Source organism: Canis aureus, chromosome X (assembly GCF_053574225.1).
Source record: "Canis aureus isolate CA01 chromosome X, VMU_Caureus_v.1.0, whole genome shotgun sequence".
Classification (NCBI taxonomy): Eukaryota; Metazoa; Chordata; class Mammalia; order Carnivora; family Canidae; genus Canis; species Canis aureus.
Genome location: NC_135649.1, coordinates 68666867 through 68693406, shown reverse-complemented (window position 1 = coordinate 68693406; position 26540 = coordinate 68666867). Strand labels below are relative to the sequence as shown.

The following is a 26540-nucleotide window of genomic DNA, read 5'->3' as shown; positions in this document are numbered from 1 at the left end:
GTATCTTTAAAAAATCTTGTGTTAAGTTGCCTCCATCTTTTTTCTGGGTAAGAACAACCCAGGAATGGCCCTTTTATGTCTATGATGCTGTTCACAGCTTTTGATAGGCTTAGTACAATCTTGGGAACAGGGTTGCTGTATGCTGAAGGTCAGACAGTAGCTCTTAGCCTTGCCTATCTTATGTAGTTACGCTGTGCATTTTTTTTATTGGTGTACCATGTTTGATTTGTCCCTGATAACCTTTGGAGTTTTTCTGAGAAATGGAGCAGTAATGCAGCATCAACTTATTAAAATACGTTTTAAGCCTTTTAATTTTCTGTGCTATTTTTGAAAGGGAATGGAGGGAGGGGAGTTGTGTCTCCAGATAAGCATAGGTTCTATAAAGATAATCCTTTATTTTGCTCAAAAGTGAATCCTCGATTTAGGCAAACTTGGGGAAGTTGGATGCATACTATGGCTTAAGTGGTTGACAAAGATTGGAGCTATTGGTGATACAGAAGCAATGAGGATGAGAGAAGAAAGCTGCTCTGAAAGAGGAAGAAAATGAGCTGAAGGAACTGGGGTGCCTTCATTGAGCTGGGAGGGGTCTCAAAATCGGGATTCACTTCTGAGCAGCTGCTGATATGTCAGAGGCTTGGAATTGGCCTGGTAAATCTAAAACTGTCTGGGCGGTGGTTAGTTGACCTCACCCAAGTTCCAAGCCCTACTCTGCCTGATCCTTTTTTCTTGAGCCCCAGAGCTAAACTCCTGAGCTCTTTCCTATTGGTTGAGAAGACCAATTGAAGTTCCCTTGCCCATGTTAGGAGGTGTACGCCTCCTGAACTAAAGATAGAAACAGCTGGCCCTTCCAGGCAGCTAAAAGCCTCCAGACTAAGAGGTGTTCCCCACTCGGCAGCCAGACTCCTTGAAATACCCTTTCAGTAATTTTGCCAACATCATGTCTCTACTCTGCCATAACAAAGGCTGTGGGCAGCACTTTGACCCCAATGCCAACCTTCCTGGTGAGTAATTCTGAATTTGCCAGGGGGCTCTCTGTGCTAGGGGAGTGATCAGCTGTGGGCGGTCTTAAGGGAGCAGAGAAATTTGGTGTATCTGCCCTAGTTTAATTGGTCTGGGTAGTCTAAGATCTTTTTTTTTATATATTAAAAACCATGAGCATATAAATCTGGGAAAGTAAGAGAAGTGATGCTAGCTATAGTTGGCTTTCCTTGATCCTTCTGCTGGTATCCACAGATTCCTGTTGCCATCACCCTGGGGTCCCAATCTTCCATGATGCACTTAAGGTGAGAAGTAGGCAAGGGAGGATACCAAAAGCATTTCCTAAAGGAAATATACCCAAGAATCTAAGCTGAGCTGGGTCTTTTGTTATCAGGGTTGGTCCTGCTGCCGGAAGCGAACTGTAGATTTCTCTGAATTCTTAAACATCAAGGTAAATTATTTACTTCCTTAGATTCTGCCCCTAAGAGAAGGATTTTATCCCTAATCCTTCTCTCCTTATCTGTACTAGGGCTGTACTGTGGGACCACACTGTGCTGAGAAGCTCCCTGAGGCCCCTCAACCCGAGGTGCCTGCCACAAGCAGTTCACTTCAGGAGCAAAAACCTCTGAATACGATTCCAAAGTCAGCAGAGACTTTGCATCGGGAGAGGCCCAAGTAAAGAGGAGGAGGTCCCTGGGTTTTTCCTACATTCATGGAACTTCCTAGAAGTGATTAATGGGTCATTCAGGTTTGGGGATTAGAGATGTGAGGAGGGGCAAGTAAGTGTGTGGGCTTTGTGTCTATTTTATACCTTAGGGGGAATTTGTATCCAGAAATAATGTCTTTAAGTTGGTATGTGGGTGATGGGATAGGTATTTAGAGTTAGCAGAAGTAGATAGCCCCTCATAAATACATACTTAGTTATAATACAAGGGAGATTGTTGTGAATGACTTGATTTTTTTTCTTTTTGGAAAAAAGCTTTATTTATTTATTTATTTATTTTTTTTTTAATTTTTATTTATTTATGATAGTCACAGAGAGAGAGAGAGAGAGAGGCAGAGACACAGGCGGAGGGAGAAGCAGGCTCCATGCACCGGGAGCCTGATGTGGGATTCGATCCCGAGTCTCCAGGATCGCGCCCTGGGCCAAATGCAGGCGCCAAACCGCTGCGCCACCCAGGGATCCCGGAAAAAAGCTTTAAAATGAGTTTTCCATCAAGAAAAACGTGCAGTATTAGCAGCCATGTAGGCTGCAGAGAATAAATTAATTTTGTGGAAGTAGCATGAGCAACAGAAGAAAGTCATGTTAGGTCCACAATTAATTAGAAGAGGATGCAGATATGATGCAGTTCTGCATAGAAATGTTAGAGCAATTGAGTAGATGGGCAAGAAGAGCTCTAGGGATTTGTCCAGGGTTCAGAGATTTGGGATGTCCACAAAGAAGATATTTGGCAATGGAGTTGCTAACCAACTTTTCCAATCCTGCCCCCACTTTCACCAGACTTCTTTGATACTATTACCACTGGTGGAAGTGTTGGAGCTGTTGATCAAGTTAATGGGTCAGAACTAAATCACCCCACCCATGCACCCTAGGTCAGAGTTGCCTCCAAAGCTGCTTCCACTAAATATTTCCCAAGCCCTGGAAATGGCATTGGAACAGAAGGAATTAGACCAAGAACCTGGAGCAGGTAAGTGAGTCCTTAGTAGGAAGGCTTTGCAGACTGGAATTTAGTGAAAGTGGCAATTAGGTGGAGGGAATGGATAGGTTCCTGACTCTTGTTTCCTTTGCCTAGGACTTGACAGTAGTCTGATCCGAACTGGTTCCAGCTGCCAGAATCCAGCATGTGATGCTGTGAGTGAGAGCTTATAGGGGATGCAAACATGTGGCTGAGAGATGCTATATCTGGGATGACTGGGTATAGATATGAGGCTGCTGGGTGTATTTTAGAATGACCCAATTCCTCTCCTGATTCTCCCCTATCCATCTTAGGTTTACCAAGGCCCTGAGAGTGATGCTACTCCATGTACTTACCACCCAGGAGCACCTCGATTCCATGAGGGGTGAGAGAGGGGACTGGGTAGGCTCCGTGAGACCAGTTTTTCCCACTCTTGATCATAAGGTGGGTGGGGGCTCATGGGGAGAGGAAAGGAGATTCAGTTGAATTATCCTTCTACCTCAGGATGAAGTCTTGGAGCTGTTGTGGCATCCAGACCCTGGATTTTGGGGCATTCCTGGCACAGCCAGGATGCAGAGTTGGTAGGCATGACTGGGGGAAGCAGGTAAGCCCCAACTTTCCCAAACACTTGATTAGAACCCAATTCCAGAAATCCTGCCCCCCGTACCTCATGGCCAAGCTCTCTATCTCCTCCCTTTTGTACAGACCAAATAAGATTCTGCCCTTTTATCCTCAACAGCCTAGAGGCTTTGCAATATGAAGTAGTATTAATCGCTCAGATTCTGTGTCTCTTCTCTAGACGCACCTGATAACTTCCCTTGGGTTGAGAGTTCATTCTTACCACCCATATTTCACATCTTTTCTCTAGCTGCCAGCATCTTGCCGTCATGATTGGCACCAGACAGATTCCTTAGTAGTGGTAACTATATATGGCCAGATTCCACTTCCTGCGTTCAACTGGGTGAAGGCCAGTCAAACTGAGGTGAGGAATGTCTGATGCTGGACGGGAAGCTGGTGAATTGGGTGATACTACAATTTTACAGACAGAGTCATTGTCTGGAGTGGACATGTGGGCTCCATAATCCCCTCAGAGGAAGGTAGAGCTAGTAGGTTAGGGCTATCTGGCTGACCTGTGGATGTAGGGCTCACACCTCTGACCTGGTTCTCTGTTGTAATAACTTGTTCTGACCTTCTGGGATTGTTACTACCCATTTAATTATTTTCTTTCAGCTTCACGTCCACATTGTCTTTGATGGTAACCGTGTGTTCCAGGCACAGATGAAGCTCTGGGGGGTAAGTGAAGATAAGGGGCACAAGAGGGGGAGGCAGATGGGGTGAAAAGAAGGACCTGACTGGAATGAATAGAGGGTATCTTAAGGGATGGAATTATAGTGGGAAAGTGGAGGTTTCTCCTCATTTGCTTTGATATTCTTTCTCCCCCTTTGCTTCCCTTTTTTCTCTCCCCTCCTCCTCTCCTTTTTTTTCTCTCTTACTATATTGTTTTATTCCTCCCCTATCTTGTTTTGCCTACCTTACATCTGTTTATTTTTCTTTGTCATTCATTACCATCCCACCCCTTTGATGTCCTCATTTTCTCCTTCTTCTGTGTTCCTCTATATTTTCCTCCTCCTCAGGTCATAAACGTGGAGCAGAGCTCTGTTTCCTTGATGCCATCTCGGGTTGAAATCTCCTTGGTCAAGGCTGACCCGGGATCCTGGGCCCAGCTGGAGCACCCCGATGCACTAGCTGAGAAGGCTAAGGCAGGGGATGTGTTAGAGATGGATGAGGAAGAATCTGAGGATTCAGATGATGATCTGAGCTGGACAGAGGAGGAAGAGGAGGAAGCAATGGGGGAATAGTGACACCAGTCAAGTATCTAGATAGGACCTCAGTGGTTCCCTTAGAATCTCAAGAGACCAGGATATGGTTGGCCATGAGGAGTCATTGAGCAGCAGTAGGCTGAAGGAGGGGAGAACAAAGGTGTCCAAACCATGCTGTTTTTTCCCTTAAATAAATCTTGTATTCTGCAGTTTCACATAGTGTTATTCTCTCACCTCACTAAGATTGTATTCATTCCCCCAACATCTGTGTGTCTTTAACACACGTGTGAAAACAAGCACATATACATTCAATCTGTTCTTCACAATCACCAGGTAATTTACTGAGTACTTAATGTGTGCCCAGTTGCACCTTAGGTGGTTTAGAGCTATCTGAGAACTGGAAAACTTACTTATTTATTCCTCGCAGGAAAATTAGTCTGGCTGACAGGCTAATCTACATGAAATAACAATAAACATTATCAGCTTAACTGAATGTTACGTTGTGCAGTATAGTTATTAAGAGCTATAGGAGTTAAGAGAGAGTGAAGTGATTAATGTGGACTATAGTAGAAAAGGAAAGCTCCATGGAAGAACATCTTTTAACAGCTTTATTGAGATAAAATTCGTATACCATACAATTCACCCATTTGAAGTATAAAATTTAGTGGTTTTTTTAGTATGCTCAGAGTTGTACAATCACAATCAATTTTCATCACTCCAAAAAGAAACCCTGTACCCATTAGCAATCACTACCAGTCCCTCCCCCCCATACTCATAGCTGTGGGCAACCACTAATCTACTTTCTGCCTCTACGGATTTACCTATTCTGGATATTTCATATGACTGGAATCATATAATATGTGGTCTTTTGTAGAAGATTTCTTTCACTCATAAAGTTTTCATAGCTCGTCCATGTTGTAACATGTATCAATATTTCTTTTATGGCTGAATAATATTCCACTGTATGGATATATCACATTATGTTTATTTTGTCAGTTGAGGTACATTTGGGTTGTTTTTATTATTATGAATAATGCTTCGATGAACATTCATATACAAGTTTTTAGGTGGACTGATATTTTCACTTCTCTTGGAAGTATCCAAGTATCTAGAAGTATAATTTCTGGGTCAAATCGTACCTTTAACCTTCTAAGAAACTGCTAGACTGTTTTCCAAAGAGGCTGTGCCATTTTACATTCCTTTCAGCAATGTAGTTCCAGTTTCTTCATATCCTCAATAACACTTGTTATTTGTCCTTTTTTTAATGGCCATCGTTCTGAGTGTGAAGTAGAATTTCATTATGGTTTCAACTGCATGTTCCCCATGGGTAATGATGTTGAGCATCTTTTCATGTGCTTATTGGCCATTTGTGTTCTTATTTGGAGAAATGTCTATTCACATCTTTTGCCCATTTGTTAACTGGGTTGTCTTTTTATTGAGTTCTAAGAATTTCTTTAACATGTTCTGGAGACAAGTCTTTTGTGAGATACATGACTTGGAAATATTTTTTCCCATTCTGTGTTTTGTCTTTCTACTTCCTTGATGGGGTCCTTGATGGTACACAAAAGTTTTAAATTTTTATAAAGTCTAATTTATTTTTTCTTTGGTTTCTTACGTTTTTGACGTCATAGCCAAAAACCCATGGTTTAATATCAAGGCCATGAAGATTTGTTCCTATGTTTTCTAAGAGTTTTATAGTTTTATGGTTTTACATTTAGTTCTTTGATCCATTTGGAGTTATTTTTTGTATGTGGCATGAGGTAGGGGTCCAACTTTGTTTTTGAATGTGGATATCTACTTGTCCCAGCACCATTTGTTGAGAAGGCTATTCTGTCTCCATTGGATTGTCTTGGCACCCTAGTTGAAAATCAATTGGCCAAAAATGTAAAGGATAAGAAATTTTGAGTTTTGAATGGAAATTTGTAGGAATGAGAAATTTGGATGGGTATGGAAGAGTGCGGAGAGCCAAACTGAGGCCAGGTGTTTTATTTTTTAAAAAGATTTTATTTATTTGAGAGAGCGAGAGAGAACATGAGCTGCGGGAGAGGCAGATGGAGAGGAAGAGAGAGACTCTGCTGATCAGGGGCTCCATGCTGGGCTCTGTCCCAGGACCTTGGGATCATGATCTGAGCCAAAGGCAGACACCCAACTGACTGAGCCACCCAGGTACCCCTGGAAAGTATTTTATTTTCCTTTTTGTGTTTTATTTTAAATTCCAAAAGTAATACATTGTCACTGTAAAATACTCAATGCAGAAGTATATAAACAGTAAATGTTCTTCTTCCAATTCCTCCAAGCTTAGTCCCTTTGCTGTTTCTAACCACTGCTGATATATCAGATGGAGGATGTGTTTAAGGGAGAGAACAAAAAGTTAAATGTAGCTAGATTGGGAGGAGACTAAAATTCTAGATGCAGGATTTTGAACATGATTTAAAAGAGAGAATTGGGGATCCCTGGGTGGCGCAGCAGTTTGGCGCCTGCCTTTGGCCCAGGGCGCGATCCTGGAGACCCGGGATCGAGTCCCACATCGGGCTCCCGGTGCATGGAGCCTGCTTCTCCCTCTGCCTATGTCTCTGCGCCTCTCTCTCTCTCTCTCTCTCTGTGACTATCATAAATAAATAAAAATTAAAAAAAATAAATAAAAGAGAGAATTGAATTCTATCTCTGAGACTAACAACACACTAAATTAATTGAATTTAAATAAAATTTATAAAGAAAAAGGCAGTATAGACATTTTTAAAATGTAGATTCTTCTTTTTAAAGATTTTTTATGTATTCATTTGAGAAAGAGAGCACAAGCACCAGCAAGGGCAGGGACAGAGGGAGAGAGAGAAGCAGACTCCCTGCTGAGCAGGGAGCCCCTTGGGGGTGCTCAATCTCAGGATCCTGGGATCATGACCTGAGCTGAAGGCAGATGCTAAACTGACTGAGCTACCCAGGTGCCTCTAAAATGTAGATTCTTAATCAAAGGAGTGATAATCTCTTTCTTGAGTCTCCTTTGAGTCAGATTTACCCACCCCGCTTCAACAGGGTGGCCAGGAATCTGGGTGATTCAGGCTCTAAGAAACATCAAACTAGAAAGCTTCACCAAGCCTCAAAATGATCTCAAGTTCTTTTCATAGCACCCATTGCTCTCAGTTCAGATTTAAGGAACATAATATCTCATTGGGAGCTACAGGTAAGATGGAGGTGTAAGAATGGACGTGGGCAGCAAAGGTAAGGGATCACAGGATAGCATGGCTGAGGATTTGGAGCTTGAAGCAAGATTAGAGGATATTGGAGAATGCATCTCTACCTCACAGAAAAGTTTGATCAGAGTTAAAGGGGCTTCCTGGACCTCCAGGATATTCCACATTTATGGCTCATTTCTCTGTTCTCATTCTATGTATTTGAAGTGCAAATAACATCTCCCCCTTGACCTGAACCCTTCAGATCCTTTCAAACCCTGGCAGCAGGTTATTTTTAATGTCATTTTTCTATAGGTGAGTTGACATCAATAGGGGCTTTGCTAGACATTTAAAAAATTTAGAGGCATAGAATGTGTGTAGAAAAGTGCAGAAAGTGCATTGGTCTTTAATGTACAACTTTTTTCTATCTTATCAAAATCAGGGGACCAGTAACTACCCAGAATTCCTGGAGAGGATGAAGGTGAGGAATCAAAAAGTTCAAGTAACCCTTGTATATAAACTTGATATATAAAATTTCAGGTTTACATAATTAATAAAGTAGTGTACTTATTTTATGTAGTACAAAGCCTAAAATGTAAGAAAGTTTCAAGCAGGTGCATAACAATAATAATAACAACAATAACCACAGCTACCATTTCTCATACAAACTAACCTGCCAGGCACTATGCTAAGTGCTTTGCATGCATTATCTCATTTACTTCCCCACTTCCCACCATCAAATATACATATTTGTTCAAATTAGCACAAATCTTCTCCTTACCTCCTTTACACTTCTTATTTCTCTCCATTGTGCTTTGTTATCCTGTTCCTTCACACCTTCCTAGAAACTTTACACTATTAATTATCCTCTCTCTCCTGTTTATTCAACCTTTCCCTCTCATTGGGCATTTTCTTTTTTTTTTTCCATTGGGCATTTTCATTGACATTTAAACATGCTCACGTCTCTCTGATTATACAAAAACAATTTCCCTTGACTACATAACCCTTTCCAACTGCTGCTTAACTCCCTTCTCTCCTTTATAAGCAAACTTCTCAAAATAATACTCATTTTCTATTTCCTCCTTTCCATTCCCTTCTAAACACACTTCCAACCTGTTCAGTCTGTGGTGATAAGGTCACTTTTGTCCATCAAATCACTAAATCCAATGGATAGTTTTGGTCCTTGTCTTACTTGATCTCACAAGCAAAATTTGACACTCATGATGGTTTCTTCTGTGAAATACATTTCAATACATTGGCTTCTATGCTGTATGGCTCTTCTTGGTTGTCCTCCCACTTCTCTGGTCATTCCTTTCAGTCTCCTTTGCAGACTCTTCATTTTCTACCTGGCCATTGAATGATGAAGTTCCTCAGAACTTAGTCCTAGTCTTGCACTGTTCTTAATATATAACTCTTTTAGACATTTTCAATTATGTCCATGATTTCAAATATCACCCACATGCAGATGACTCAAACATTTTTATCTCTAGGCCATATCTTTTGAGGTCCAGATTTTTATATTATGGTAATAGTAGCTAACACATATTTAGAACAGTGCCTGGAATATATAGTAAGAACTATGTAAGTGTTTCCTATTATAAGTACTACTATTACTCCTCTTCACCAAAAGCTTTCACTTCAGACTGTTAGGAAAGTTGGGGTATTTTTTACTCTTGGAGAGGAGGGACACATCTTCAATATCCAATTTTACAGTGTTTCAATAAGAAAATAAGATTTTCTTGATGGTCAGGTTTTGCTGACCACAAAGTGATAACATATTTAACATACCATTGCCTCAGCTCCAGGATTAAGGGAGATTGTATTCATCTGCTGAAGAAATAAAGCATCATGTGTAGAATGCCACTGTGCTAACCACTTCTACCCACATTATGTTACTTAATCCTCACACCTGCTCCATGAGATAAGTATTATTATCCCAAATTTTTATAAATGAGGATACCTCCTCAGGGAAGGAAATATCTTGCATGAAGTAACATAGCTACTGATCAAAACTCAGTCATTGCTAAGAGCTGTCCTAGAGCCGTTTGAGAATATCCAAAACCTAAGGACCCAACTGGGGTCCTAGAAGAGGGGTCTTAGAAGAGGAGCATAACACCAAGCCTCTCTAGCCTAGTGGACTTCATTTGACAAGCCTGTCTAGGAACCAGCGAAGCCCTTGGTGAATCAGTGATATCTTACATTGATGTAACACTTTCTAAACAACTTTTACACTAGATTCAGTGTTACTATTTCTGGGATCCTTGCCTCCACTGTCCCCTTTCTCCCTTTCTGTTCCCCAAACCTCAGAACACTGCTACAGGAAGAACCAAGCTGACCAATATAAATTCATGCTGTCCAACTTCAACTTGGCCCTTGCAGCTGCTCAGCAACCCTTTTCTTTGTCTCATACGTTCCCTGGCACTCTCCCCACAGAGGCTCTTAACAGACCATCCTCTTCTCAAATTCCAGCTCCTCCTGTTCCACTCCTTCTGACTAATACACACACTTTCATGGGATGCTTGACAATTCAATAACGTTTTAAAGCTTTTCATTACAGAGAATTTAAAACATGTACAAAAGTAGACAGAATAGTATAATGAATCCCCATTTACCAAACACTCAGCTTTACCTAGTATCAACTGTCACACTCTTGTTTCATCTATCTCCTCCTTTCTATACTATTTTGGAGCATATCCCAGACATGATATCATTCCCTACCTAAATATTTCCGTATGTATCTTTAAGAGGTAAGGATCCTTTTTTAAAAAATCATAGTTGTGATATCATTAGCACACATGAACAAGCAATATTCCCTTTAATATCATTAAGTACCAATCAATATTTAAATTTCCAGTAGTTTCATAAATGTCAAAAGAATTTTTTTTACAGCTTCTTAGTTTGAATCAGTATCCAAATAAAGTCTATACATTGTGATTGGTGGATATGTATTGTATGTCAATTTTATCTATTTTTTTAAAGTATTCTCTCTATGTCCAATGTGGGGCTTGAACTCATGATCCAGAGACCAAGAGTCCTATGCTCCACCCACTGAGCCAGCGAGGTGCCCCATATGTCAGTTTTAAACTAACAGTTCCCTTTCATCTCTTTTTTTTCCTTACAATTTTTTATTGAGAAAATCAGATTATTTTTCCTTTTTTTTTTTGAAATCAGATTATTTTTCAGTAGAGTTTCACACAGTCTGGATTTTGCTTATTGTATCTCTGCTATATAGTTTAAAATGTTTCCTTGACCTCTGTTCTATATATTGGTAAAATTAGTGTTGTACAATGCATCTTCTATATTCATTGTCCTATTTTCAGTAGGGTGGGGAAATTGTCCATGTGACCAAAGATGTGGAAGGTGTCTGGCTTGGCAAGTGACTCAGGAAAGAGCCAAGACTCTTTAGCAGTACTGAAACAGATAGTTGGGGTCAGAGCTCAATAAATAGTAACGGAGGTCCAGGCAAGATAGGATGGGTGAGGGGCCAGCAGTGTCAGATTTCCACTCTGCTGGTATTTAGAGCAGGGCAGGCAATGAAGCAGTGATCAGGCTGAAGTCAGAGCTGGAAAAGGAGACATAGTACTTGAAGCAGCAGTTGGGATTGTTTCTCTGGGGATTACACTACTTGCTATATACCCTGTTTTCTAAATATATCTTATCTATTCATTCCCACCTCTGTGCCTTTGCCCAGGATGTTTCCTCTGCTTGGAGTATCATCTCCTTTGTCGCCACATATCCAAATCCTATTTATCTTTAATGACAAGTGAAAGTTCTTTGTTTTCCATATTTTTGCTTGTAGAATCATAAAAATATCTCTGAAGGGATAAATAAGAGATCAAGAATATTGATTGTTTTGGGTGCCTGGGTGGCTTAGTTGGTTAGGCATCCAACTCTTAGTTTCAGCTCAAGTCGTGATCTCAGGATCACAGAATGGAGCCCCACATCGGGCTCCACACTCAGCACAGAATCTGCTGGAGATCCTCTCCCTCTCCTTCTGTACTGCCCCCTCTTCCCACCATGCATGCATACTCTCTCTAAATAATATAGCCTAAAAAAAGAATATTGATTGCTTTTCCAGGAAGGGAACTAGATGGCTAGAGGACAGGGCTGGAAGGGAGAAAGATATTACTGATTTGTTACAGGAGGGACAGGTAGCCTGATAAAAGTGTTTGCTATGAATTCGGTGGAAGTAGAAGCAGAGATATTAAGTAGAATGAAGAGAGTCTGGAACAGCATCTGTGGGGAGAGTGCCAGGGAACATATGAGACAACTAAAAGGATTGCTGAGCAGCTGCAAGGGCCAAGTTGAAATTGGACAGCATGAATTTATATTGGTATGCTTGGTTCTCCCTCTAGTAGTGTCCTGGGATTTGGGGAACAGAAGAAAGAGAGAATGGGGACAGTGGAAGCAGGGATCCCAAAGACTATTAACACTGAATCTGAAGTAACTGGGAGGTAATAACTGATGTGGATGAAGTGAGAGGTAAAGTACCTAGGGGTCCCACTGAAGTTAGAGTTGAAGAGATCAAAGACATAAAACTTGTTTGGAAGAGTATTATATCTAGGTGAGATATCAGTGATTAACCAAGGCCTTATTAGTTTCTCAATAGGCTTGTCAAAGGGACTCTTCTAGAACTCCACTGGGGTCTTAGGTTTTTGGATATTCTCAAATGGCTCTAGAACAGCTCTTAGCAATAACTGAGGTTTTAAGCAGGTGGAGTTCATCACTGAAATTGTAGCTTCTGCAAGAGGCATAGTGGGAAGAGTAACAAACTACTCTTTATTGAGCCTTTACTGTGATCTAAGTACTGTAATAAATAATCTGTCTATTCTCTGTTATCTTTTTCTGTCTCTGTATATAACCTATACATGTATCTCAAATGAAAATATATATTGTTTAATTCTCACAACAGTGTATTAAAAGCATTATTATTTTTATAATACATGAGGAAATTGAGCTTCAGAGGGGTTACATAATTTTCCCTAGGTCACACAACTATCAAGTGTCAGAGCCTGGGGCACTAATCTAGGTCTTGACTACAAAGCCCATGTTCTTTGGTGTTTAAGCAGTACTTTCCAGCAAACACCCTCCTCTACTAAATTAATCTTATTTTGCCAGTGACATCTGTTAAAATATTATAGATGCATTCTTGCCAAAAATAGTTATACACTGAATTGAAAACTTTTGATGATGAGTAAGGAGTTAATTGAGTAGGATGGAAGAGATACTTGGAGGCAGGGAAACTAGTTGAGGATAATTGGCAGTGGTCCAGGGGAGAAAGCTAAGCCCCAGACTAAGTGGGCGTGGTAGTAAGAATGGAGTCATAGATGTAAGAGCTACGTCTTAGCTTAGGCTGTTATGATAAAGTATCATAGACTTGGCAGTTCATAAACAACTAATTTATTTCTCATAATTCTGGAGGCTGGAAGTCTGATCAGGGTGCCAACACAGGTGAGTTCTGATGAGGGTGAAGGGAGCAAAGAGAGGAAGAAGCAAGCAATGTGGCCATGCTGTGCTGTGTTTCTTGAACTTAACACAACTCACTCCTTCCTCAGTGCCTCTGTTATATCTGATCCCTCTGCCTGGAATAGTCTCCTTCCAGGATTTTGAATAACTGGCTCCTTCTTGTCATTCATGTCTGAGCTCATGATAGGTAACCAATTCATTATCTTGAAAATTAATCAATAAAGGGAGAGAATCTAGCATTTATCCTGTATTTCCTATCTGAACTGAGTAACAAAATAGATGGGGGGATATGTCTTTTTACAAAACTATTCCAATGAATAAAAAGAAATAATAAAATCAGAACATCACTTTTTAGCAATCCTTGATAAACAGACATAAGCATCAACAGCTTTTAAGATCCTAAAGAGACATTGTGTCCATCTTATAGTCATACCAAAGAGTGGAACCCAAGTTTGATCTGATCTTTGGGGTCAGATCTTTGGATCCAGCTGCCAATTTGCAGGAAATAGAAGAACTGCACAATACCTATGTAATCAGCAAAATCCACAGGGAGGAGCTTTACAGATCAAACTACAAATATATAGAAAATGTTTGAAAGGATACACACCAAACTAACAGTGACTTTCTCTGAAGAATAAATTTAAAGGTTCAAATATATTATTTTTTAAAAATTTATTTTCCATTTTATTCACTTCTGTAATTTTTTTAAAGATGAAAGTTGAATATTTAAATGTCACATTGATGAAGATGATACTCATCTATTTTCAGTGCTGACTTTTCTCATGAATTTGAATTTTGCATTTACAGTTAACTTCTTGCTAGCATTTCCACTCATGTTTTGCCATAATTTCAAACTCATATCTAAAATAAAATTTAGGGGCGCTTAGATGGCTCAGTGGTTGAGCATCTGTCTTTGGCTCAGGTCGTGATCCTGGGGTCCCCGTATCGAGTTCCCCTCAGGGAGCCTGCTTCTCCCTCTGCCTATGTCTCTGCCTTTCTCTCTGTGTCTCTCATGAATAAATAAATAAAATTTAAAAAAAAGAAATGCAGCAATGAAAATCATTTTACATTTATCTTTGATTATTTGTTTTTTTAAAAGATTTTATTTATTCATGAGAGACAGGCAGAGGGAGAAGCAGGCTCCATGCAAGGAGCCCAACGCGGGACTCCATCCTGGGTCTCCAGGATTACGCCCTGGGCTGAAGGCGGCGCTAAACCACTGAGCCACCCAGGCTACCCATATCTTTGATTATTTGTGCTAATATTTCTTAAATTTAGAAGTGGGATTGCTGGAAAGAAGATATATACATTTTGTATATCTAAAATGTTAATAGGGATCCCTGGGTGGCGCAGCGGTTTGGCGCCTGCCTTTGGCCCAGGGCGCGATCCTGGAGACCCGGGATCGAATCCCACATCGGGCTCCTGGTGCGTGGAGCCTGCTTCTCCCTCTGCCTGTGTCTCTGCCTCTCTCTCTTTCTCTCTGTGTGACTATCATAAATAAATAAAAATTTAAAAAAAAATAAATAAATAAATAAAATGTTAATAGAAGGGCTCCTGGCTGGCTCAGTGAGAGGAGCATATGATTCTTGATCTCGAGGTCATGAATTCAAGCCCCACATTGGCATAGAGATTACTTTAAAAATAAATTTTTAAAAATGTTAATAGATACTGTCCAACTTTCCTCCACAAAGACTATTCCAATTTACATGGCCATCCAGCAGTATATAAGGTACCAGTTTCCCCAATACTCGCATCAATACTTTGTTATCAGGGATGCCTGGGTGGCTCATCGGTTTAGTGCCTGCCTTCAGCCCAGGGCATGATCCTGGAGTCCCGGGATTGAGTCCCACATCGGGCTCCCTTCAGCTTCTCCCTCTGCCTATGTCTCTGCCTCTCTCTGTGTGCCTGTCATGAATAAATAAAATCTTTTTTAAAAAAAGGAAAAAATACTTTGTTATCAATTAAAAAATGCTTACCAACTAGATGTGCAAATGACGGTATCTTGTTTTTATTTTGCATTTTCTCTGATTATAAGAAAGGGTGAGGGGTGGCTGGGTGGCTCAGTCGGTTAAGTGTCCAACTCTTGATTTCAGCTCAGGTTATGATCTCAGGGTCCTGGGATTGAGCCCCAAGCTAGGCTCTGTGCTCAGCAGGGAGTTTCCCTCTTCCCCTCCCACCACTTTCACATATTCTCTCTGAAATAAAATCTTAAAAAAAAACAAAGGGTGAGCATTTTTTTTTACTGAATATTCATGTGCAGACTTTCAGTTAACTTCATTTTCAGCCCCATGTATCATGCTCATACTCTTTTGTATCTTGTCTTAGATCCTGGGGCCTTTCCATAGTTTTACTGGTAAATTTGCTTCTTATCTGCATCTTTTTTCCCCATTTTTAAAAAGTAGGCTCTGTGCTCAGCATGGAGCCTAATGCCAGGCTTGAACTCACAACCCTGAGATCAAGAGTTGGATGTTTAAACTTACACTGAGCCACCCAGGTGCGCCATCATCTGTATCCTTTGCACTAGACTAGGATTTCTTCCTGGCTACTATTTAAGCTACCATTTCTCAAATGGCTTGCCTACTTCTAGAGAACACTTGGAACTTTCTGTCCTTTGAGTTTGTATTTTATATATTAGTATACATTGAGTGGTGCCTTAGAAGTGTTCTGAAATGCTGTATTTGTCATATACTAAATTCCCACATGATGGGCTCCTGGCTGGTTCAGTCAGTGGAGCATGCAACTCGGTCTTGGGGTTGTAAGTTCAAGCCCCATATTGTGTGTAGAGATTACTTTTAGAAATAAATTCCTGCATATAACTGCCTCTCTGTTCAGTTCCAGTTATCTGTCTATTCTTTTTTATTTTTTTATTTTAATTTTTTAAAGTAATTTGTACACCCAACATGGGGCTCCAGTTTACACCCTGAGATCAAGAGTTGCATGCTCTACCAAGTGAGCCGGCCAGGCACCCATGTTTGTCTATTCTTGAAGTATATCACACCTTTATATAGTAATTTTATATCTGGTAGGCAAGTCTTCCCTTGTTCTTTTTTTCTTCCCTTCTATCTTTGAGAAGTTTCTTGGCTCTTTCTATATATTCTTTCAGATAAACTTCAGAATCAACTTCTCTGGTATTCCCACCCTGTGCCCCCAAAATCCCAATGAGATTGTTAATGGAAATTTATAGTTATTTGAAATATTTTCAATTATGAAATCTTTCAGGAATATTGTACATCTATCTATTTTTCAGGTCTTTGTATGTATAGCCTTAAGTATTTTGTAGTTTTATTCATGTAAATGTTTTGTACATTTTTGTGTGATTTTATTTTTAAATAATCTCTACACCCAATGTGGTGCTTGAATTTACAACCCCAAGATAAGAGTCCCATGCTCTACTGACTGAGACAGACAGGCACCCACTTTTGTACATTTCTTGTTGGATTTACTTCTGTCATTTTTTCCCACTATGAATGGGATTTTTTTCCCCATTATATTTTCTGATTGGATATTTTTATATAGAGGAATTTTTATATAGAGAAATTATTGATTTCAAACAAATGCTTTTCCTGTTTAATTATTTCTCAATTTTCTTAGATTGTATATTCTATGTAAACAAGGACATTTTATGACTCTTCCTCTATAATATTTATAACTTTTACCTTCTTTTGTCTTAATGGTTTCACTAGAACCTGGAAAGCAATGTTGAGTAGTGGTATTTTTAAAAAACAGGTGAATAGGTGAATATTCTTGATTTGTTCTTACTTTAAGGAGAATGCCAATAATATCTCACTATTGAGTATGATGATTGTAGTTTTTATCTATACTCTTTATGAACTACCAGAAATAAATCAATGTAAATAGAATATATATGAAAAAAATATATGAATATGTTATTTTTTATACAAAGAATGTCATACTATAAACACCTTCTAAACTCTTTGCTGATAAATCAGCTGTCAGTCATTTTTTTTAAGATTTTATTTATTCGTGAGCGACACAGAGAGAGACAGAGGCATAGGCAGAGGGAGAAGCAGGCTCCTCACAGGGAGCCTGATGCAGGAATTGATCCTGGGACACCAGGATCACAACCTGAGCCGAAGGCAGACGTTCAACCACTGAGCCACCCAGGCATCTCTGAGTCATATCTTTTCTTTTCAGCTCTTTTTTTTCTATTTTCATTATGGAAGTTTTCAAACATACAAGAGCAAAGAGTATAATAGGGGCTCTTGGATGGTTCATTTGGTTAAGTGTCTGCTTTCAGCTTGGGTCATGATCCCGGAGTACTAGGATCAAGCCCTGCATTAGGCTCTCTACTCAGTGGGGAGCCTACTTCTCCCTCTCCCTCTGCTGTTCCCCCTGCTTGTGCTCTTTCCTCTCTCTCTGATCAAAAAATAAAATCTTTTTTTTAAAAATAAAATCTTTTAAAAAAAAAGTAGGGCACCTAGGTCGTTCAGTCAATTAAGCATCTGCCTTCGGCTCAAGTCATGATCCCAAGGTCCTGGGATCGAGCTCGGCATTAGGCTCCCTGCTCAGTGAGGAGTATACCTCTCCCTCTCCCTCTGCCCGTCCCCCTGCTGGTGTTCCCTCTCTTTCTCTGTCAAATAAATAAATAAAATCTTTTTTAAAATTTTATAAAAGAGTAGTATACTGAATCCCCGTGTACCTGTCACCTGGCTTCAGTGATTATCAACTTATGGCCAATCTTTTTTCATCTATATTCCTCTAACCCCTGCTCCCCCACCTGCACACCAAGGTTATTCTGAAGCAAATATCAGACATTGTATTACTTCATTTTATCCATAAAAATTAACAATGCTTTAATATCATGTACTTTAAATGTACAGTCACTGTTCACATTTTCCTCATTGTCTCATAAATGTTTGAGTTTGTTGTCAAGGATTGTCAGGTGCCAAATGAGGACTATACACTGCAGCTGGTTGATAGGTTTCTTTTTTTTTTTTTTTTTTTCTTTTTTTTTTTTAATTTTTATTTTATTTTACTTATGATAGTCAGAGAGAGAGAGAGAGAGAGAGGCAGAGACACAGGCAGAGGGAGAAGCAGGCTCCATGCATCGGGAGCCTGATATGGGATTCGATCCCGGGTCTCCAGGATCACGCCCTGGGCCAAAGGCAGGCGCCAAACCGCTGCGCCACCCAGGGATCCCGGTTGATAGGTTTCTTAAATTTCTTATCTATAGGTGCCCCTTTCTTCTCCTTTTTTTTCTCCCACGGGATTTATTTGTCGAAGGAACTGGGTGGTTTGTCCTGTCATGTTTCCCATAGAATGGATCTTAGTGATTGCATCCCTGTGGTGTTATTTCTCTGTTCTTTTTATTTCCTGAATATTGAGTAGATCTAAGGTTTGATTACATTTAGATTCAGGTTCTATTTTTTCCTCTTTTGGAGGGCAAGAATATGTCATAGGTAGTATTGTATACTTTTATTTTTTTTATTTTTTATTTTTTTTAAATTTTTATTTATTTATGATAGTCACACACAGAGAGAGAGAGGCAGAGACATAGGCAGAGGGAGAAGGCAGGCTCCATGCAGGAAGCCCGATGTGGGACTCGATCCTGGGTCTCCAGGATCACGCCCCGGGCCAAAGGCAGGCACCAAACCGCTGCGCCACCCAGGGATCCCTATTGTATACTTTTATAAGTAGATAACAAGACTCTCGTTCCTTTTAAGATATTCTCTTTGATATTCTGAAGTTTCACAACAATGTGTCTGGGTGGGTATTTCTTTGTTTCGTTTTCCTGTTTAGGATTCCTGAATCTTAGAGATTGTCATCTTTCATCAATCTCAGCTACTTTTTCTTCAAATACTGCTATTCCACTCACTGTTTTCTCTGTTAGTCACCTGAACTCCAATTGGACATCACCTGTAAGCATGGGGCCTTTTAAACTTGGGCAGTAAGGAGGTGCTTGCATGGCTCAGTCAGTTAAGCATATTACTCTTGGTTTGGGTTCAGGTCATGGTCTTGAGATGGTAGGTCAAGCCTCGCATCAGGCTCTATGCTTGGTGTGGGAGTCTACTTCAGATTCTCTTTCCTACTCACTCTCTCTCTCAAATAAATAAGTCTTAATAAATAAAAAAAACTGTAGGCCACCAGGAATCAAATGACTTCAGGGCAAAAGTGTGCTCCAGCACTTAACCCAGCAGAATTGTAGTTATACATTGTTTCCTCTCAGTGTACCATATATATATATGTGTATGGATGGAGATAGATAATATCTATCTATCTCACCATACACACTTAAAAATATATCTTGAAATCCATTCCATATCACTGTAAAATCTACCTCTTTCTTTCATGTATTGAAATATAACATACATTTTAGTAAAATGCATGTATCTTAAGTATATATTTTTATATGTATATACATCTATGTAACTTACCCTATGTCTAAATACAGAGCATTTTCAGCACCATAGCAGGCCGGCTTCCTGTGCTCCCTCACTGTCTTACCCACTCCCAAGATTAACTGCATTCTGACTTCTACATCTATAGATTAATTTTGCCTGTATTTGAATTTCATATAAATGGTATGTATTCTTTTTGCCTCTGACTTCTTTCATTCAGCATTTTCTGTGAGCTTCATCTATGTTGTTGAATATATCAGTAGTTCTTTTTCATTGCTGTCTAGAATTCTACCTTCTTAAAATTAACTTCCATTTTATGGATATATCATAATATAGTTAACCAATCTCCTGTTGATGGACATTTAAGTTTCTTCAGTCTTTTGTTACTACAAACACTGCATGTCTATTCACGCATCTTTGCCAATGTGTATAAGCATAATCAGTAGGATAAAATCTTAGGTGTGTTGTGAGTGCTAGATGAAAGATTATGTGCATTATTAGTTTTAATAAACTGCCAAATTGCCTTCAAAGAGGATGTGTTAATATATTAAATAACAATATAGATAAGGGTATGTTTCCCAACATCTTTCCAACTATTAAGTATTTTTATCTTTGCCAGTCTGACAGGTAACACGTAGAAACATGTAATTACTACATGTTTTTTAACTAAAAATACATGCACATGGTAAGAAAATTCAAGCAGTATAAAAGGTATACAATGAAAGTTATGTATTACCCCTACTCTAAGTCCCTAGTTCCCTGGTTTCCTTTCCAGAGATTACTATTGTCGGTTACTCATGAATCTTCCAGATACAGTCTATACAAATCATGCATGTATAAGTGGGTATATTTGTGTGCACATGTGTTTGGATATCTCTATCTGGCAGATATTTTGATGAAAACAAGTTTACTTTCCCCTTTCCCTTTAAAAATCTATCTCCATCTCTTTTCCCTTTTTTCACAAATGGCAGCAGGCTATTTCTCTGCTTTTTTTCACTTAACATATCTTTGAAATTGTGTCATAATAATACTTTTATAGCTGCCTTTTATTTTTTATGGCTATATTATCATTTATTTGACCAGTCCCAGGCATTTTTGTTGTTTTCAATAACCTGTTTTATAAACAATCTCCTTGAACATACTTATTTGTACACATGTGCCAGTATATTTATAGGATAAATTCCTACAAGTATGGTTCCTGGATCAAAGTAGTTTGTGGCTGATGTGATTCCCTGCCCAAGATCCATTTCACATCTTCCCTGTTATTTAGTGGTTATAAAGTTTGAATTGGTGTAATTGATCTCAGCCTCAGCTTCTGGATGGGGTGTACCACCCTCAACCCAAACAGGGTAAGCCCATCCCCCATGCTTCAGTGATTGGTTCAGGCAACCCAAGCCATAGCCAATGAATGCATACCATTGTCCTGTCAAGGGGATTGTTCAGGAATGGGCCATTGACCCAATTCAAGTTAATGAAATCTTAGAGCATATTCATTGAAGTATTTGGGAAAAGATTTTGGTTTTGGTTTCATTCTTTGCTCTTCTGAGACAGGTAACAGAAGCCAACTTTATCTCTTCTTTTGGACAGTGTGGTGTAGCTGATGTGAAGCCTTTAAATGCTATAGCCCTTTTGCTACCAAGAAGGAAGTCAAATTTATGATGAAGCTCACACTTTTGAAGACAGATCTGACAGAAAGAAATTGGGTCCTTGGTGATATCTTTGATCCGTGGAATCAAATCAACTGCAAAGTTCTCTCACCCCTTGGAATTTGCATTTGTATAAACCAATAAATCCTCTTTATTGTTTAACCCTATTGGAGTTGGGTTTTCTGTTACCAATAAAAAGGCATATGTACTTTAGAAGTTTTTGATATGTTGCCTTCCAAAAGTTACACCAATTTACAATGCCAACAACAAAATACAAGAGTGTCTGTTTCTCCCCACCCTTGCCAAAATAATGTATTGTCAAACTTTCTGATATTGCCATATTTACTGGAAAAGAATGTTATCTCATTGTATTTTAACACAATCTTTTTATTATAAGTAAGGTTAAGCTTCTTTCTAATATGCTTCAAAGTCACATGTATTTCCTATGTGTGTGTGTGTGTGTGTGTGTGAATATAAGTGTATATTGTTCATATCCTTTGCCTAGCTTTGTTTCTCTTTTTCTTACTACTTTGTAGAAAAAAATTTTAAACATATTATTTATTTATTCATGAGAGACACACAAAGAGAGACAGAGATATAAGCAAGGGAGAAGCAGGCTCCCTGCGGAGAGCCTGTTGTGGGACTTGATCCCAGGATCCTGGGATCACGACCTGAGCCAAAGGCAGACATTCAACCACTGACCCACCCAGGTGCCTGAGCATGCGACTCTTGATCCCCAGGTTGTGAATTTGAGCCCCACATTGGGAGTAGAGTTTACTTAAAAAAAAAAAAAAAAACAGAAGAGGGATTGCTGGATTATACGGTAGTTCTATTTTTAATTTTTTTAAAGATTTTTTATTTATTCATTTAAGAGAGAGTGTGAGTGAGAGCATGAGCATGAACAAGGGGGAGGGGCAGAGAGAGAGGGAGAAGCAGACTCACTGCTGAGCAGGGTGCCTGGTGTGGGGCTCAATCCCAGGACCCCAGAATCATGACTTGAGCCAATTGCAGATGCTTAACTGACTGAGTCGACCAGGTCCCCCAATTTTTAATTTTTAAGGAAACTCCTATTTTCTAAAGTAGTTGCACCAATTAACATTCCCACCCACAGTGTACAAGGATTCCCTTTTCTCCACATCCTCACCAACACTTGTTATTTTTTGTGTTTTTGATAACAGCCATCCTAACAAGTGTGATGTAATAACCTGATTTTGATTTGCATTTCCCTGATGATTAATGATGTTGAGCATCTTTTCATGTACCTTTTAGCTATCTATATGTCTTCTTTGGAAAAATGTCTAATTCAGATTTTCTGCTTATTTTTTAATCAGTTTTTTTTTTGGTTTGTTTTTGGTTTTTGCTATTGAGTTGTATGAGTTCCTTATATACTTTGAATATTAGTTCCATATCAGACATATGACTTGCAGTTATTTTCTGCTATTCAGTAGATTGCCTTTTCTTTTTGGTGATGATTTCCTTTACTGTGTGCAAGCTTTTTAGTTTGATGTAATCCCACTTGTTTATTTTTGCTTTTGTTGCTTTTATTTTGGGTGTCAGTTCAAGAAATCATCACCAGCACTGTTGTCAAGGAGGTTATTGCCTATGTTTTCTCTAGGAGTTTTATGGTTTCAGGTCTTACTTTAAAATCTTTAATCCATTTTGAGTTAATTTTTGTATAATGTGGAAGATGGTGGTCCAGTTTCATTCTTTAGCTGTGGCTGCCTAATTTTCTGAGCACCATTTATTGAAGAAACTGTCCTTTCCCCATTGTATATTCTTGCCTCCTTTGACATAAATTGGCTATGGTTCCAATTGCTTCACATTCTCATGAACACTTATTATTTTCCATTGTTTTTATCATAGCCATCCTAATGAATATGAAGTTTTACCTCACTGTGATTTTGTTTTGCATTTCCATAATAACTAATGGTATTAAGCATCTTTTCATGTGCTTATTATTATCTGTTTGGATATATCTTCTTTGAAGAAATATCTATTCAAGTCCTTTGCCCATTTTTGAATTGTTTTCTTGTTGAGCTGTAGAAGTTCTTTCTATGTTCTAGATCTAAGCCTCTCATCAGATAGACAATTTGCAAATATTTTCTCCCATTCTGTATTTTGTTTTTCCACTTTCTTTTTTTTTTCAGTTAGCTCTACACCCAATGTGGGACTTGAACTCATGACCCCAAGATCAAAGGGTCATGATCTACTGACTGAGCCAGCCAGGTACCCTGTCTTTTCAGTTTCTTGATAGTATCTTTCGATGTACACAAGATTTTAATTTTGATAAATTCCAATTTATCTACTTTTTATTTTGTTATCTATGCTTTTGTTGAAAAGACTGTCAATTTCCCATTGAATCTTCTGGCATTCTTGTTGAAAATCAGTAGATTATACATTTGAGGGTTTATTTCTGGGCTCTATATTCCATTGTTCTATATGTTTTGTCTTTATGCTAGTACCACACTGTTTTGATTACTACAACTTTTATTTTTAAGATTTTATTTATTTGAGAGAATGAGGGCAGCCCAGGTGGCTCAGTGGTTTAGTGCCGCCTTTAACCCAGGGCCTGATCCTGGAGACCGGGGATCGAGTCCCGTGTCAGGCTTCCTGCATGGAGCCTGCTTCTCCCTCTACCTGTGTCTCTGCCTCTCTCTCTCTCTCTTTCTCTCTCTGTGTCTCTCATGAATAAATAAAATCTTTTAAAAAAAGAGAATGAGCACACACAAGCAGGGAAGAGGAGTAGAGGGGAGTGGAAGAAGCGGACTCCTTGCTAAGCAGGTAGCCTGACGTGGGGCTCAATCCGAGGACCCTGAGATCATGATCTGAGCCAAAGGTAGACGCTTAACTGACTGAGCCGGCCAGGCACCCCTGATTACTCTAGCTTTGTAGTAGTTTGTAGTTTTGAAATCTGGGAGTTTGAATCCTCTAACTGTTCTTTTTTGAGATAGTTTTGATTATTTAGGGACCCTTCAGATTCCATATAAATTTTAGGATTGATTTTTCTATTTCTGCAAAAAAAATACATTGGGATTTTGATTGGGATTACATTGAATCTGTAGATCATTTTGGGGAGTATTTTCTCTCTCTCTTTTTTTTTACATTTTTAAAATTTAAATTCAGTTTGCCAATATATAGTATAACACCCAGTGCTCATCCCATCAGATACCCTCCTCAGTGCTGGTCACCCAGTTAGCCACCCCCCCACCAACCTCCCCTTCCACAACCCTTTGTTTCCTAGAGTTAGGAGTCTCTCATGGTTTGTCTCCCCCTCTAATTTTCATCATAACAACATCAAGTCATTCATTTGGGGAATATAAAAAATAGTGAAAGGGAATAAAGCAGAAAGGAGAGAAAATGGGTGGGAAATATCAGTGAGGATGACAGAATATGAGAGACACCTAACTCAGGGAAACGAACAAGGGGTAGTGGAAGGGAGGTGAGCGGGGGTTTGGGGTAACTGGGTGACGGGCACTGAGGGGGGGCACTTGATGGGATGAGCACTGGGTGTTATGCTATATGTTGGCAAATTGAACCCCAATAAAAAATATACAAACAACAACAACAACATCAAATCTTTCAATCCATGAGCCGGGATTTCTTTCCATTCTTTTATGTCTTAAAATTTAGGTTGGCAGGGGATCCCTGGGTGGCGCAGCGGTTTGGCGTCTGCCTTTGGCCCAGGGCGCGATCCTGGAGACCCAGGATCGAATCCCACGTCAGGCTCCCGGTGCATGGAGCCTGCTTCTCCCTCTGCCTGTGTCTCTGCCTCTCTCTCTCTCTCTCTGTATGACTATCATAAATAAAATTTAAAAAAAATTTAGGTTGGCAGTGTTTGTGGTTTTCATTGCTAGTGTATATAATTGCAACTGATTTTTTGTGTGTTGTAGCCTACAACTTTGATGAATTTATTAGCTGTATCAGATGTGTGTGTGTTATCTTCAGTGTTTTCTACGTGTAAGATCATGCCATCTGTGAACAGAGACAATTTTACTTCTTCATTTCCAAACTGGTTGCCTTTTCTTTTCTTTTTTCTTTTGCCTAATTGCTGGCTAGAAATTCCACTACTGTGTTGAATAGAAGTGGCAAAGGAGGACATTCCTGATCTTTTTTTTAAAAGATTTTATTTATCTATTCATGAGAGACACACAGATAGAGAGAGGCAGAGACACAGGTAGAGGGAGAAGCAAGCTCCATGCAGGGAACCTGATGCGGGACTCGATCCCAGGACTCCAGGATCATGCTCTAGGCTGAAGGCAGGTGCCAAACCACTGAGCCACCCAGGGGTCCCTGTGGTCTTTTTTTTTTTTTAATTTTTATTTATTTATGATAGTCACACACACAGAGAGAGAGAGAGGCAGAGGGAGAAGCAGGCTCCATGCACCGGGAGCCCGACTTGGGATTCGATCCCGGATATCCAGGATTGCGCCCTGGGCCAAAGGCAGGCGCCAAACCACTGCGCCACCCAGGGATCCCCGTGGTCTTTATTATGTTGAGGAAATTACTTTCTATTCCTAATTTATTGAAATTTTTCTTATCATAAAAGTTTTGGATTTTATCATATGATTTTTTGGTTTATTGAGATGCTTGTGTTATTTTTATTCCTTATTATATTAATATGGTGTATCACATTGATTGATTTGCATATGCCAAACCATCCTTGCATCCCAGGGATAAGTCCTACTTGGACATGGCATATAATCTTTTTAATGTGCTGTGGAAATAAGTTCGCTAGTATTTTTTTGAGGATTTTTACATCCATGTTTATTAGGGATAATGGCCTATAGTTTTCTTGCAGTGTCTTTTGTCTGTATTTGGTATCAGAGTGATGCTGGCCTCAGAGGGAATTAGGAAGTGTTTCCTCCTCTTCAATTTTTTGGAAGAGTTAGAGAAGGATTAGTGTTGATTCTTCTTTAAATATTTGGTTGAATTCACCAATGAAGCCATCTGGTCCTGAGCTTTCCTTTGTTGGGAAATCTTTACTGTTTCAATATCTTTACTACTCATAGGTTTTTACAGATTTTCTATTTTTTTATGGGTTGGTTTTGGTAGATTGTATGGGAAACAGACATATTTGTTTCCTCTACCAATTGAATACTTCTGCATTCCAAATTTGTGGGTGTTTTTCCCACACCAAGCTATTATCCTGGTCTCCGCAGACACCAACTGGGTATTCTATAACTTAACTCAATCTGACACTGTCTCCTGGAAATAGCATTATATCCCACAAGTTAAGGGCTCAGTCCCACAAATCTACCCCTATTTCAGATGCCAATTGCAAGTCCAGGTTGTCATTTGTGCTCCTGACTGACTAGCTACATATTGGGGGTCCCCATAACCCTGTCCTTATATTTGATAATTTGCTGGAACACCTCACAAAACTCAGGAAAACAGTTCACTTACTAGACTACCACTTTATTATAAAATA

The 26540-nt window shown here is 39.4% G+C and overlaps 1 protein-coding gene across 5 annotated transcripts; it reads left to right on the top strand.

Annotated features, from left to right (window-relative positions):
- Positions 1–64: 64 nt before the first annotated feature.
- ITGB1BP2 (integrin subunit beta 1 binding protein 2) lies at positions 65–21274 on the top strand. 5 transcript variants are annotated; one of them, XM_077888046.1, is made up of 12 exons: positions 65–1001; positions 1234–1283; positions 1373–1429; positions 1508–1653; positions 2572–2666; positions 2772–2830; positions 2969–3039; positions 3159–3258; positions 3523–3636; positions 3885–3947; positions 8084–8122; positions 21054–21274. In XM_077888046.1, the coding sequence occupies exons 1-12, from the start codon at positions 938–940 to the stop codon at positions 21123–21125; spliced, it is 930 nt and encodes a 309-aa protein (XP_077744172.1). In that variant the 5' UTR covers positions 65–937; the 3' UTR covers positions 21126–21274. The 5 variants fall into 5 exon arrangements, with proteins under 5 accessions (XP_077744172.1, XP_077744173.1, XP_077744171.1 ...); XM_077888047.1 differs by lacking the exon at positions 8084–8122; XM_077888045.1 differs by lacking the exons at positions 8084–8122; positions 21054–21274 and adding an exon at positions 4289–4689.
- The last annotated feature ends 5266 nt before the right edge of the window (positions 21275–26540 follow it).